Here is a 15,525-nt window from a genome sequence, read left to right on the forward strand (position 1 = left end):
GAATGAATCCAATGACTCATTATGTACAAACTCCTGCGGAAATCTCACTCAAATTTGTTTTTTTTTTTATTTCTAAAATAAGGAAATAAATCTATGAAATCTAAGCCAATCTCAAAAAGAAGAACTAACAGATAGACAAAAAATTTTTTTATATAATGCATTTTATTTTTATCATCCAAAAACTGCTAATTGAGTCATCTCGGGATCGATATATTCATCCAATCATAAAAAATATTAATTTAAATAAAGCTTTACTTTTTACACTGTACAAAGCTTTAACAATATCTTATTTGTGATATAAACCCTTTTGGTGGACAAAACTACCTACACGTGTTGTTTATCTTACATTTCTAGGAAACATTGCGTATACGCAACGTTGGGAGTAACAATATTCAGTTGTTATTGTTACTCAGCATGCCATTCGTGTTAGAAATGTATTGTGAATAATGGGTTCTCGCTATTCAAGGAGTAGTTCTGTTTTGTTTTTATTGTTCAGTTGGTTCTAGAACGTTGAGCTAATAGCATAGATAACCACGATAAATACGAAAACTCTTCAGAAAAAAGAGAGAGGGTCATTTGATTTCAGCTTTGACCAAAAACATGAAGTACTATTAGTTCGATGGAATGACAATTCTGTGGTGAATGTGGCTACTAACAACGCAAAAATCGAACCATTGGTTACAGCAAAACGTTACGATAGAAAACTAAAAAAAAAATGGTGAATGTGCCTCAGCCCCAGGTTATAGCAGATTATAAAAAAAATATGAGAGGCGTCGATCTGCATAATAATGGAATTGCTAATTATAGGATTCGAGTAAGAGGGAAAAAGTGGTGGTGGCCACTATTCATCAAATTCATAGATAGTGTTTTAGTAAAATCGTGGAAGATTTACAATCTGTCAAATGAGCGATCTATGACTCAATTAGAATTTCAATCTTACGTTGCTGTTAGTTTGATGAAAACCGAAGAAGCCCAACTTACAGATAATTCTCACTTTTTGGGTAATTCAAATAGAAATTTAGGAAGACCATCCAAAAACGCATTACCTTCCAATATTCGCTTCGATAATATTAGTCATGTCACAGAGGAGCACGAAAATAAACGTCGAAGAAGATGTAGACAGTGTAGAAGTTCAACAATTTGTATGTGTACAAAATGTCAAATACATCTTCATGCTGATTGTTTTAAAATATTTCACTCACGCTAATCGCTATAATATTATCGTAAGTGAAATATTTTAAATGTATTTTTATGACTTGCTTGTATAATATAAGTTCAGTAATCCCAACGTCGCGTAGGCGCAACATTTCACGGAATGAAAAATAATTAATCAATATTTTTTTTTTAATGATTTTCTCTTATTTTTACCCTTGGGAGTTAATGGGTTAACTGAAAAGTAAGTATGAAATGTAAAATAGTTTGAAACAGCTTTCCTCCATACACAAAATCTTAGCATATAGCAAATAGAACGCACAACTGGTATAAATATATAGACTGGTATAATTGATAGCAGTAGGTTTTAAGACACTGCTTGGCAAAGAATTTGGACGGTCGTATTGTAGCTTTCACATCAAAAACTTTAATAAGAAAAAGTAAAGTAAAAGTTATTTATCACGTTGAATTTAAAAATTGAGAATTTCACGCCAAGTTTATGATTTTATGAGTTTATGAGTTAAATCTTTTAACCATTGAAAATTGGAATTAATTAATCTGAGCTACATAAGCAAAGTCCCAAAATTAATTTTAGGAAATAGCCTTAGTTTATGATAAAATCGGTTTAAGATTCCCTGAAGCTTTTTAAACGTTTCAATTTCTTTTGAACAGTCAATTTAGTGCCGCTGAAGAGGGACAACTTTTCGAAGCTCTCGCCATCGCAGCCGGTGCAAATAATGTACCACTTCCTGCCACTATGCAGAATATGTTCTCAAGTTGGTCTCGTCAATCCGGCTATCCTTTGTTGACCGTCAAACGTAATTACAACAGCAACTCCTTCACCGTTCAGCAGGAAGCTTTCTTCGACAATCCGAATAGCACATCCAGTAATACTTGGTACATTCCCTTGAATTATGCGCACAAAGCAAGTCCGGATCATCGCAACACCACCGCTTCACATTATTTATTGAATGTCAAAGAGATCGAAATCAAGGATAGCGCCTTGGCAGCCGACGACTGGTTGTTAATCAACAAACAATCCACCGGTTTTTATCGTGTTCATTATGATGAACAAAACTGGAAACTACTTACTGAAGCGCTAAGAACACAAACATACAAATTCCATCCACGTAATCGGGCACAATTGATTTTTGACGCCTACAAGTTCAGTTCGACTGGCCGTCTTAGCCAGAATATCTTCTTGGATCTACTGCAATACCTGCCGAATGAAGATCAATATGCGCCATGGACATCAGCCTACTCCGTGTTCCTTAATTTCGATAAATATCTGAATGGCGATAAAGATTATAAAAATTTCCAATTATTTATTGGTGAATTGGTCTCCAATATCTATAATAAATTGGGTGTCAATGACATTAGGGGCGAACAACATCTAAACAAATTGACGCGTAATATCGCCATTAATCTGGCATGTATGGCTGGCATTGAAAGCTGTCTTCAAGAGACCAACAACAAATTGAAAGCACTCATCGAGAATGGTGTACCAATTGAACCAAATCCACAACGTCAAATCTATTGTAATGGTCTAATGCAATCTCTCGATGCAGAATTCAATTTTGTCCATAACAAAATAATGACATCCGATCTTACGTCGCTCGTTTATATATGCATTGAGTTGCTCACAAACCGAGTCTCAATTTAAAAAACTCGTATACAGTTCCATTGATGAGTCCGCCGATTGTCTTGATCAGGATCGCACCTCTCTGCTTAGTACAGCATATTTGGGTAGCGGCGTTGGTCTTAATGTATGCATTGATTTTCTTACCGACAAATGGGAGCAATACAGCAATTTAACACCCGGTTTCGGTGGTGAGAATCCACTTAATGAAGCGATGGTGGGAATGGCCGCTTATGTGGTCAATAAGGAACAGGAAGCCAAAGTGAGTAATATACATTTTTTATAATTTTCAATAAATAAACCGTTTATCTGATTTTAGTATTTGGCGCTGATGGAACAGGTTAAGAGCAGCGATAAGGTACAAGCCGATTTGGAAACAGTTGCCAAGACGCGCATTCAGCAGTATTTTGACTGATTGAACAGCAATCGTGAACCGATCATGTCGTGGGTCAATGCACATGCTGTCAAAGCTGGTAGCGCGACTCTCAGCGCTTCATTGGCTACGCTATTCACAGCATTAACGGTTGTGTGGGCGCGTTATTTTTAAAACGTTAGTTTAATAAGTGCAAATAGGTACATTTGTACAGGAGTGGCAACACTTGAAGCAGAATTTGAATGATTTCAACTAGTTCGTCATTAAGATATTAAATAAATCTTATATTATCTACATATGTATATATACATACATATATGTGTAAAAGAAAGTCGTGTAAGTTGCACTAGTTAACAGGCTGAACCGATTTGGCCTATATTTGATTTAGAAGTAGCTTAGGACCGGGGGCAGGATATGGTATACTTTTTATTCCATTCCGGTGACGAGAACGGGAATAAACTGTGGTATAAAAAACGCAGCTGACATAAAAATGAAAATCAAACTGATGGCAAAACGAAAAATGTATCAGTCAAAACATTTCAATTTCATTTGATAAGAATGGAAAAACGAAACGCAACTGACAAAACTAATAATTAATATTGAATATTTGAATTTTTGAAATATACCTTTACCTGTCCTTTTGAAAAGATTTCTAAAAGATCTACACAATATCTGGAGACAAAAACTGCCTATAATCCTATAGCCTATAATCTATCAATTTACATGTAAATATTGGCTCCGAACAATAGATATTAGACGTACAGACGCTTAGACAAACATGCGGATTTCAACACCACTCGTCATCCTAATCATTTATATATACAGTAGAATCCCGATTATCCGGACTCATTCGTCTCGGCTCTAATTGTCAATTTAAAAATGACAATAAATTATTAAAATTAACTCTATCTAATTCCTCGATTAAACCGCATGACGATTTTAAAGAAATACCAGAAGCAATGAAAATTCTTAACATTGGTGAAGGGTACGATGAAGAAAATATTAGCTTGAAAATACTACGAAAAGATCAGAAGGTTTCAAGACCGTAGCACACTCTTGTAGGATCCGAGAGTTGGTCTAGTGGTTGATGCCCAGCGTATACTGCGTTTGTGGATGGAACACATCTCAAGCATGCTGAATGGCAGTGAAAGCACAACACAAGGAGATAGCGAGCCCGATACCCGATGACGATGGAACAGATGTTCCATTGCCCGACCATGAAGAAGTCCGAATAGCAATTAACCGCTTGAGGTCCAACAGACCGGCGATGGTCTTGTTGAGCATATTGTGTGACAGACTAAAGCCCATCGTCAACAAACTCATTAGACCTTATCAGTGCGGCTTTAAATGTGGAAAACCAACAACTGACCAGATATTCACCATGCGCCAAAACTTAGAAAAGACCGACATAGAAAACTTTTACGTCGATTTTAAAGCCGCTTTTGACAGCAAAAGGAGTTACCTCTATGCCGCTATGTCTGATATTGGTATACACGCAAAACTACTACGACTATGTAAATTGACGTTGAGCACAACCAAAAGCTCCGTTAGAATCGAGAAGGACCTCTCCGGATCCTTTTCGCGAGAAAGGTTTTGCGGACGAATTATTGTGTTTGAACATTGGCGACGGAGAATATCGCAGACGATAGAATCATGAGCTGTATGAGTTATACGACGACTTTGACATTGTTCGGCGAATAAAAAGCGACTATGCTGGCTAGGACATATTGTCCGAATGGACGAAAACACACCAGCTTAGAAAGTGTTTAATGCAGTAGTCGCTGGTGGCAATCGAGGAAGGGAAAGACCTTCAGGGAAAGCCAAACAGCCAAAAGAAAAGATATTTGTCACCCTTACAACTAAGTGGTGGTGTTTAACGAAATCGAAATCAATATTTATTTCATTCATATCAATAAAAAGTGCGTCATATACATAGATATAAATAGCAAGCAAAACGTACTAAAATATACTAAAACTTTACGCCTCTAAAGCGGCCAATCGAAAGGTAAAAAAGTACCGCCATATGCGCCTGTAGTGGTATATGGCTTTAAACTATTGTTTCCACATTATAGATTAATTTAAATGATATTAACATGTTACATGTACTGTCTCGCCCAATCAGAAGTCAATGCGATACATTATCAACTTTTCAGAATATTCAAAAAACAGATACCACAATATGCACTCACCTCAAACTCGACACCAATAGCATGTGTCATCAAACCGATGGCCATAAATTGAAGTAGCAACTCATTAGCAATCTTTTAAAAGTCCACAACACATATCCGTATCGAGCATTTCGTTAATTTAGCTGCGCCCATAAAGATCGCGAAATGTATCGCAGCAAACCGAAAGTGTATATTGTAGTCCTTGTGGCCACATTAGCCATAATCGGACACTGTGAGGCTGGCACACACAGTCTGCCGCCACTGGATAGTGTGAAGCCTTCAACGCATATTTTGGATGGCAGATCAGTCTATCTTAATAGTGTACCGAGGGCGGTGCTCGATTATCGACTACCGAATGCCACCGAACCCGTGCACTACGATGTCGAATTGACGACAAATGTACATAATGGCACGAAGAGTTTCCAAGGCACAGTTAACATCGTAATCAAAGTGGTGGAAGACACAAAGGCTATCGTTTTGCATAAACGACAAATAGACATTCTCAAAGCGACGATTCTAAATACCGATGTTGCCAGTGCTGTTGCGCAACCTTTAAATGTTGCTTTTGAAGATGCACGTGAATTCCTGACTCTGACGCCAGCCAATCAAAATGTCGTATTCAACAAAGGCAGCAATTGGAATTTAACCATTAGCTACGCGGGTGAATTGCGTACGGATAATGGTGGATTCTACCTATCGACCTATACTGATATCTTGGGCAAGGAACGGTAAGTGAAATGTTGTTTCGTTTCTTTAGTCTGAACTATATAATTTAATGCCTTGCGACGTCTAATATGCTCAGTTATTTGGCAACCACACAATTCGAGTCGACCGATGCACGTCACGCGTTCCCTTGCTACGATGAGCCAGCCAAACGTGCCACTTTCAGCATCGTCCTTAATCACGATCCTTCTTTGAACGCCATATCCAACATGCCATTGGACGAAACCCTCAGCAAGTAAGTCGTTTTTTGGTCTAAAATTTGTCAGATATATTAATACTTGTATTTAACAAGGCCTGGCTATTCCGTTTTCGAAAAAACTGTGATTATGCCGACATATTTGGTTGCGTTTATTGTTTCCGATCTTGAGTATACCGAAGGTGTCTTGAATGGGCGTCCTCAACGCATCTACACACGTCCCGGCACTGAACAAGATCAAGAGTTTGCTTTAGTTTCCGGTTTACTGTTGTTACATCGTCTTGAAGAATACTATAGAGTGAGATTCACACTACCGAAAATCTACCAAGTTGGTGTGCCCGATTTCGCAGCCGGTGCAATGGAAAACTGGGGTTTGGCTACATATCGTGAAGCCTATATGCTATACAATGCCAACTCTACAACGAATACACAGACAGGTATCGCAACGACTATTGCACACGAATACTGTCATCAATGGTTTGGCAATTTGGTAGCCGTCAAATGGTGGACATACCTTTGGCTAAAGGAAGGTTTTGCCACATTGTTCTCCTGGCAGGCTACAGATGAGGTAAGCTCGTATAATTTAGTTTTAAATTCGGCAAACGTGTTTCTTATTATTCTTGTTTTCTTATTTAGGCTTATCCCGAATGGGACGTATATCAAAAGTTCCTTACTGACGAGTACCATCGTGCACTCACTGCTGATGGTACCGGTCGATCGGATCCCATGACACATTATGTGCAAATACCAGCAGAAATTTCAAACCGTTACGATTCCATTTCATATTCGAAAGCTGGTTCCGTATTGTACATGTGGCAGAGCGCTTTAACTGACAAGGTCTTCCGCGACGGCTTGAATATCTATTTAACTGAAAAGTAAGTAAGAAGTGTAAAATAGTTTGAAACAGCTTTCTTGTGAACACAAAATATAGCAAATAGAGCATACAACTGGTATAAGTACATAGACTGGTATAATGGATAGTAGTAAGACTTTCATAAGCTATCTGCATCTTTGCAAAGAATTTAAAACTTTAACCGTGTTGTTGATTTCTCATCTAAAATTTTTAACAATGCAAGTAACCTCAGAAGATATTGATTTGTTTACGCCAAAAATGCTTAAATCTTAATATGTATTATTTAACTATTTTATTGTGCTGCGAGTTAAATTTTGGAAATGGATAGAGTTTATGCTAAATTCAATTTGAGATTTCCTGAATATTCAAAATCCCTTCAATTTCTTTTGAACAGTCAATTTAGTGCCGCTGAAGAGGGACAACTTTTCGAAGCTCTCTCCATCGCAGCCGGTGCAAATAATGTACCACTTCCTGCCACTATGCAGAATATGTTCTCAAGTTGGTCTCGTCAATCCGGCTATCCTTTGTTGACCGTCAAACGTAATTACAACAGCAACTCCTTCACCGTTCAGCAAGAAGCCTTCTTCGACAATGCGGGCAGCACATCGAGCAATACTTGGTACATTCCCTTGAATTATGCGCACAAAGCAAGTCCGGATCATCGCAACACCACCGCTTCACATTATTTATTGAATGTCAAAGAGATCGAAATCAAGGATAGCGCCTTGGCAGCCGACGACTGGTTGTTAATCAACAAACAATCCACCGGTTTTTATCGTGTCAATTATGATGAACAAAACTGGAAACTACTTACTGAAGCGCTAAGGACACAAACATACAAATTCCATCCACGTAATCGCGCACAGCTGATTTTTGACGCCTACAAGTTCAGCTCCACAGGACGCCTTAGCCAGGATATCTTATTAAATCTACTGCGATACCTACCGAATGAAGATCAATATGCGCCATGGTCATCGGCCTACGCTGTGTTCGAGGAGTTCGATACATATCTGAACGGCGATAAGGATTATAAAAATTTCCAACTATTTGTTGGAGAATTGGTCTCTAATATCTATAATAAATTGGGTGTCAATGACATTAGGGGCGAACAACATCTAAACAAATTGACGCGTAATATCGCCATTAATCTAGCCTGTATGGCTGGCATTGGGAGTTGTCTTCAAGAGACCAACAACAAATTGAAAGCACACATCGAGAATGGCGTACCAATCGAACCTAATCTACAAAATGACATATATTGCAACGGTCTAATGCAATCTGGAGATGCAGAATTCGATTTTGTCTATAATAAATTAAAGACATCCGATGATCAGATCGTACGTCTTACATTAGTGGCATTGTTGGGTTGCTCGCGAACCGAGTCTCAATTGAAAAAATACGTATACAGCTCTATTGATGAGTCCGCCGATTGGCGTCTACAGGAGCCCATCAGTCTACTCAATGCGGTATATTCGCGCAGCGGCGTTGGTTTTAATGTATGCATTGATTTCCTCAGCGAAAAATGGGAGGAATATAGTAATTTGACACCCGGTTTCGGTGGTGAGAATCCACTTAATGAAGCAATGGTGGGAATGGCCGCTTATGTGGTCAATAAGGAACAGGAAGCCAAAGTGAGTAATATACATTTTTTATAATTTTCAATAAATAAATCGTTTATCTGCTTTTAGTATTTGGCGCTGGTGGATCAGGTCAAGGGCAGCGATAAGGTACAAGCAAATTTGGAAACAGTCGCCAAGGCGCGCATTCAGCAGAATTTTGACTGGTTGAACAGCAATCGTGAGCCGATCATGTCGTGGGTCAATGCACATGCTGTCAAAGCTGGTAGCGCGTCTCTCAGCGCTTCATTGGCTACGCTATTCACAGCGTTAACGGTTGTGTGGGCGCGTTATTTTTAAAACATTAGTTTAATAGCTACAAATAGTTATATTATGCTTTCAATTAGTTCGTAAATATAATATTAAAAATGAAAATAAATGTTAGTACAAAAAGCTCTTTTTTGAGCTATAAGCATATATGTGTAGTTTTAATCACTACTACTACAGAAAGCAGTTCCTTATTGGTTGAAATCCCACAGTCACTTAATAGAGAAGGTACATTCTTCTATAATGGTGTACAGCTGCTGGCGTACGCCGATTATCAATGTCATTGAGTTTAACAGCCGCACAGTTAGTTCTTTCTCCAGACTAGATTAGAAAGCGAAGCGATTTGGTCTGGTAGTGAAAAATGACAAGATGAAATATATCCTGCCATCATTCGAGTATTGGCTCTCACGCCACTGTCATAACTTTCAAGTTGTAGATCATTTCGAACCCACTCTAACACCAATAACAATGTCAGCCTTGAAATCCAACCAATCTCTTGCCACTCACCGTTGAACTTAGTAGGTAGGTAGGTTGAAAAGCAAAGTCCTCTCTCGACAACACTGACATAGTTCAGCGAACAAAAAGTCTGCGGACTACGAGGTGCCGGATTAAGCCAGCGGGGGGCCTGTTAACGTTCGAGAGAGACATGTTAATGCGCAAGGCTTTCTTCTATGTTTGCGAAACACTATTCTAATGAATAATTTTTATAAAAGTGCCAGAAGCTCTTGTTTTTTTCCAATATCAATAACAGTAGCCACATCTGTTTTCAGCACTTCAGCGAACTGGACTAGTTCGTCGCCTAGGCTGTTTTCCAAATCATATTCGTAAGCACTGTCCATACTTGAGGCGTTTTCAAAAATCTGTTCTATTTGAAGGAATTTCAACTGTCGAAATACACCAAAACCACCAGTTATTCCATGATATGCTTCCATACGTGTAGTAGAAGCAGACAGTACGTTATCAATAATGACAATAAACACCTGAACTTCAAAACGTTGCCCAGGTGTTTGATTCCCAACAAAATCGTACAATGTAGTATAGCCGGTGAATAGGTCGTATGTTGTAATCCGCTTACTTGGTCTTGAAGTTTGTTGCTGATAATCTTCTTAACCGGTCAAATCTTTGGCTTTCGTCTCAATATCTGCAAATGTGGATCGGATTGCTTGGAATCAATCATGTGATGATTCATATTATTAAGAGATACAAATACTACTCAGTTTCATTGGATTCTACTCCAGATATATCGCATGTACACGTATTTCGAACGTAATGGGCTGCCTTATTTGTCATTCGGCTTGTGAGTTAATGGGTTAAGTTTTTATGATAAATTGATATTTTTACGGTCGGACAGAATGGACGAAAACACTCCAATTTTGAGAGTGTTCAATGCAGTACTCGCTGTTGGCAACCGAGAAAGGGAAAGACCTACAGTCTATTGGAAGGACCAGGTGAATAAGGACCCAGCATTAAATTCGCTTGTAGTATCACCAGAAATCAGTGAAACAAGATTAAAAGTTCAAGTTCAATGAATCATGGTAAATAATAACGGTTTCATAGCCACAAAGTAGTACGTAGACATTTGTCAACCTTACAGTAAGTGGAGATGTTAAACGAAATCGAAATCAATATTAATTTTATTCATATCAAAGAAAGATATAAATAACAAACAAACGTACTAAAATATACTAAACCATGACGCCTCTCAAGCGGCCACTCGAAAGGTAAAAAAGTACCGGCATATACGCCTGTAGTGATATATGGCTTTAAACTATTGTTTCTACATTATAGATTAATTTAAATGATATTAACATGTTACATGTACTGTCTCGCCCAATCAGAAGTCTATACGATACATTATCAACATATCAGAATATTCAAAAAACAGATACTACAATACGCACTCACCTCAAACTCGACACCAATGCCATGTGTCATCAAACCGATGGCCATAAATTGAAGTAGCAACTCATTAGCAATCTTTTAAAAGTCCACAACACATATCCGTATCGAGTATTTCGTTAATTGAGCTGCGCCCGTAAAGATCGCGAAATGTATCGCAGCAAACCGCATGTGTATATTGTAGTCCTTGTGGCCACATTAGCCATAATCGGACACTGTGAGGCTGGCACACACAGTCTGCCGCCACTGGATAGTGTGAATCCTTCAGCGCATTTTTTGGATGGTCGAGCGCAGTAATAGCGCACCGAGAGCTCGATTATCGCCTACCGAATGCCACCGAACCGGTGCACTACGATGTCGAATTGTCGACAATGTACATAATCGTATTCAACAAAGGCAATTGGAATTTGACCATTAGCTATGCGGGTGAATTGGTAAGTGAAATGTTGTTTCGCTTTATTAGTTTGAACTATGTCCTTTAATGTATTGCAACGTCTAAGATGCACAGTTACTTGGCAATCACATAATTCGAGTCGACGTCAGCATCGTACTTAATCACGAATCTTCTTTGAACGCCATATCCAACATGTCATTGGACGAAAAACTCAGCAAGTAAGTCGTTTTTTCCCGTCGCAGATTGTGTAGATATATTAATAGTTCTATTTAACAAGGCCTGGGAACTCCGTTTTCCAAAAAACTGTGATTATGCCGACATATTTGGTTGCGTTTACATACCTTTGGCTTAAAGAAGGTTTTGCCACAATGTTCGCCTGGCAGGCTACAGATGAGGTAAGCTCGTATAATTTAGTTATAAATTCGGCAAGCGTGTTTCTTATTATTCCTGATTTCTAATTTAGACTTATCCTGAATGGGACGCATATCAAATGTTCCTTACTGACGACTATCAACGTGCACTCAATTCTGATGGCACTGGTCGAATGAATCCAATGACTCATTATGTGCAAACTCCGGCGGAAATCTCACGCCGTTACGATTCCATTTCATATTCGAAAGCTGGTTCCGTATTGTACATGTGGCAGAGCGCTTTGACTGACAAGGTCTTCCGCCAAGGCTTGAATATATATTTAACTGAAAAGTAAGTAAGAAGTGTAAAATAGTTTAAAACAGCTTTCTTCCGAACACAAAATCTTTGCATGTAGCAAATCGAACACACAACTAGTATAAATACATAGACTGGTATACTCGATAGGAGTAGGTTATAAGACACTACCTCGCAAAGAATTTAACTGGTTGACCGTGTTTGTAGCTTTCACATCTAAAACTTTTGTGAATACAAGTAAACCCAAAAGTTATTGAAGGGAATAACCTTCAATTGAACAAGTAAGGAAAGGTTAAGTTCGGGTGCAACCGAACATTTTGTACTCTCGCAATGTGTTGATATAGTTTTATTAAGATAACTCACAATTCGACCCATATATTTGGTTAAAATGCACTTGAGTAAGGAAACCGTCAAGGCTTCGATTTCATTTTTACCACCAAGGTACACTATATCCAAGCCTATACACTCACCTAATTTGGCTAAGATATGTCACATTCAAATTCAAAAGTGAGTTATATGAGAAGTAGGCGTGGTTGTTAAACAATTTCGCCGATTTTACATCCGTGTTATCAGTAGTAATAGCCGATATACAGCGATGTTTTTTTAATTTGATACATCGCTGAATTTCGATGCATCGAATGTTGGTTGATATTTCCGTTGCATCGATGTTTTTATTCGATGCCTCAATATTTTTTTGTTGGGATTTGCCTCGATGGGAACTTTGCTTTAAAATGACAACTGTAAAGTACAAGCAATGCACTTCGAGAATGCTCCATCCAAGGATATGCAAAAAAATTTACTGAAAGAAATTTATAAAAGAATGAGTGCTGTAGAATGCCTGACCCAACTGTCCATAGCCAGCAGTTTAGATGCTAGATTTAAAAAATGCATTTTTCTGAAAGCTTTCCATATATGAATGCGGTTAAAATAATCAGAGAAAAGCGAAATCAGAGAAAGGGATGGACATGAACTCTTCCGATAGTTCTGAAAAGACGGAAAACTCATTTAGTATTTAGACTGACCATCATAACTTAGTCCATAAAATTGGAAAATAATTGGAAACAATTTGTTCGATATGTCAGACGAGCTATCCATATATTTGCGCAATCCACCGGAAATTTGGAAAGATTTACAAACAAAGGAATCAAATAAAACCTAATAAAACATCGATGTTTTTTAATGACCATCCCCAGTTATCAGAGTGTCAAGAAAATATTGTGTACCTAAGATTTGGTTTTCGATCCAAAAGTGGACGACGCCGCACCCATTTTCCACGTTTTCATCCATTTTTAGACTGTATAAGAAATTGGCTAAAAGAAAAGAGTCCAGAGAGTTTGGTTTATATAACTTCATTGGTTAGCGAGATATGAACAAAAAACCTATTTGGGGGCTATTTTGTGGAGGTGGCAATGGTCCGATTTCGCCAATTTTCAAAAGCATTCCACGGTCCCAAGGAGCATCTGTCCCAAGTTTCGTCGAGATATCATAAGTTTTACTCAAGTTATCTATTTCACGGACAGGCGGACGAACAGATAGACATCCGGATTTCAAATCTACTCGTCACCATGATAACTTTGATATATATAACCCTATATCTAACTCGTTTAGTTTTATGACATACACACAACGGTTGTGTAAACAAAACTATTATACTCTGTTAGAAACTGTTGCAACTTTTTGCGAGTGTATAAAAATTTAGAAGTTCACACCAAGAACGCTTAAATCTTTCAACCATTGAAAACTGGAATGTTCCTTAATCTGTGTTACGTAAATGAAGATCGCTCAAGTCGTGCATTATTAACTTTCTTATTGTGCTGCGAGTTAATTTTTGGAAATGGCTATAGTTTATGCTAAGCCCAGTTTGAGATTCCCTGAAGTTTTAAAAATAGTTAAATTTATATTTAACAGTCAATTTAGTGCCGCTGAAGAGGGACAACTTTTCGAAGCTCTCGCCATCGCAGCCGGTAAACATAACGTAGCACTTCCTGCCACTATGCAGAATATGTTCTCAAGTTGGTCTCGTCAATCCGGCTATCCTTTGTTGACCGTCAAACGTAATTACAACAGCAACTCCTTCACCGTTCAGCAGGAAGTCTTCTTCGACAATCCGAATAGCACATCAAGCAATACTTGGTACATTCCCTTGAACTATGCGCACAAAGCTAATCCGGATCATCGCAACACCACCGCTTCACATTATTTATTGAATGTCAAAGAGATCGAAATCAAGGATAGCGCCTTGGCAGCCGACGACTGGTTGTTAATCAACAAACAATCCACCGGTTTTTATCGTGTCAATTATGATGAACAAAACTGGAAACTACTTAGTGAAGCGCTAAGGACACAAACGTACAAATTCCATCCACGTAATCGCGCACAGCTGATTTTTGACGCCTACAAATTCAGTTCGACTGGCCGCCTTAGCCAGGATATCTTATTAAATCTACTTCGATACCAACCGAATGAAGATCAATATGCACCATGGTCATCAGTCTACTCTATATTCCTTAATTTCCATAGATATCTAAACGGCGATAAGGATTATAAAAATTTCCAATTTTTTGTTGGAGAATTGGTCTCCAATATCTATAATAAATTGGGTGTCAATGACATTAGGGGCGAACAACATCTAAACAAATTGACGCGTAATATCGCCATTAATCTAGCCTGTATGGCTGGCATTGAGAGTTGTCTTCAAGAGACCAACAACAAATTGAAAGCACTCATCGAGAATGGCTTACCAATCGAACCTAAACCAAAGTGAGTATAAATTTAGCCGACAAAATTTATGAGAATTGATACTAATGCATGAATTATATTATATTATATTAATAATTATTAATATTATTTAATGTTTATCTGCTTTTAGTATTTGGCGCTGGTGGATAAGGTTAAGGGCAGCGATAAGGTACAAGCCGATTTGGAAACAGTTGCCAAGGCACTCATTCAGCAGAATTTTGACTGGTTGAACAGCAATCGTGAACCGATCATGTCGTGGGTCAATGCACATGCTATCAAAGCTAGTAGCGCGACTGTCAGTGCATCATTGGCTACACTCTTCACAGCACTAACGGTTGTGTGGGCGTGTTATTTTTAAAACGTTTTCGATTCCTATTTCGCTATTTCTTTTTTTAAGAATATTCCTTGGCATGCGAAGATGGTTCTTACGCAGAAAAATGCCTGAAAAAGTCTAAAATTCAAACATTTCTGATATCCCATACAAACAATTATTAATCTGTAGATATGTATAAAAATGAACTGCTGTTCGTTGATTAGAAAGTTAGCAAATATGGAAAAATTGCGAGGAAGATAATAGTAAGAGAATTTTATTTGAGTTGACAACAAAAATATAAAAAAAAAAATAATAATAATATTTTGAAGTTTGTCATTGTTGCTTTGTTAAAATATGTTTGTCATTGTTCAATCGTATAAGATTGTGTCGAGAGCCCAAAATAAGAGCCCAATTTATTGATGTAATTTTATTAAGATAACACTCAAATTGACGCAGATATGCAAGTTGATAATTTGGGACGAACGCACAGTGGCACACAAGAAGTCTCTGGAGGCACTGCACAGAAC

The 15,525-nt window shown here is 38.0% G+C and overlaps 2 protein-coding genes across 3 annotated transcripts; both read left to right on the forward strand.

Moving 5' to 3' along the window:
* Positions 1 to 5,435: 5,435 nt before the first annotated feature.
* On the forward strand, positions 5,436 to 15,058 carry LOC105220536 (aminopeptidase N-like). Of its 2 annotated transcripts, none has more exons than XM_054225495.1 (6): positions 5,436 to 6,060; positions 6,135 to 6,290; positions 6,348 to 6,819; positions 6,888 to 7,126; positions 7,499 to 8,735; positions 14,816 to 15,058. In XM_054225495.1, the coding sequence occupies exons 1-6, from the start codon at positions 5,498 to 5,500 to the stop codon at positions 15,041 to 15,043; spliced, it is 2,895 nt and encodes a 964-aa protein (XP_054081470.1). In that variant the 5' UTR covers positions 5,436 to 5,497; the 3' UTR covers positions 15,044 to 15,058. The 2 variants fall into 2 exon arrangements, with proteins under 2 accessions (XP_054081470.1, XP_054081469.1); XM_054225494.1 differs by lacking the exon at positions 14,816 to 15,058 and adding an exon at positions 8,793 to 9,137 and having other exon boundaries at positions 5,441 to 6,060.
* On the forward strand, positions 11,360 to 12,763 carry LOC128919773 (puromycin-sensitive aminopeptidase-like protein). The gene is made up of 3 exons (XM_054225498.1): positions 11,360 to 11,498; positions 11,558 to 11,675; positions 11,744 to 12,763. The coding sequence occupies exons 1-3, from the start codon at positions 11,473 to 11,475 to the stop codon at positions 11,984 to 11,986; spliced, it is 387 nt and encodes a 128-aa protein (XP_054081473.1). The 5' UTR covers positions 11,360 to 11,472; the 3' UTR covers positions 11,987 to 12,763.
* Positions 15,059 to 15,525: the final 467 nt, after the last annotated feature.

Source organism: Zeugodacus cucurbitae, chromosome 2 (genome assembly GCF_028554725.1).
Source record: "Zeugodacus cucurbitae isolate PBARC_wt_2022May chromosome 2, idZeuCucr1.2, whole genome shotgun sequence".
NCBI lineage: Eukaryota > Metazoa > Arthropoda > Insecta > Diptera > Tephritidae > Zeugodacus > Zeugodacus cucurbitae.

Coding starts and splice junctions, on each gene's coding strand:
- LOC105220536 (XM_054225495.1), top strand. CDS start 5,498: ATGTATCGCAGCAAACCGAAAGTGTATATTGTAGTCCTTGTGGCCACA. Junction 6,291..6,347: donor TTGGACGAAACCCTCAGCAA/GTAAGTCGTTTT, acceptor GTATTTAACAAG/GCCTGGCTATTCCGTTTTCG. Junction 7,127..7,498: donor AATATCTATTTAACTGAAAA/GTAAGTAAGAAG, acceptor TCTTTTGAACAG/TCAATTTAGTGCCGCTGAAG.
- LOC128919773 (XM_054225498.1), top strand. CDS start 11,473: ATGTCATTGGACGAAAAACTCAGCAA. Junction 11,499..11,557: donor TTGGACGAAAAACTCAGCAA/GTAAGTCGTTTT, acceptor CTATTTAACAAG/GCCTGGGAACTCCGTTTTCC. Junction 11,676..11,743: donor CCTGGCAGGCTACAGATGAG/GTAAGCTCGTAT, acceptor TTTCTAATTTAG/ACTTATCCTGAATGGGACGC.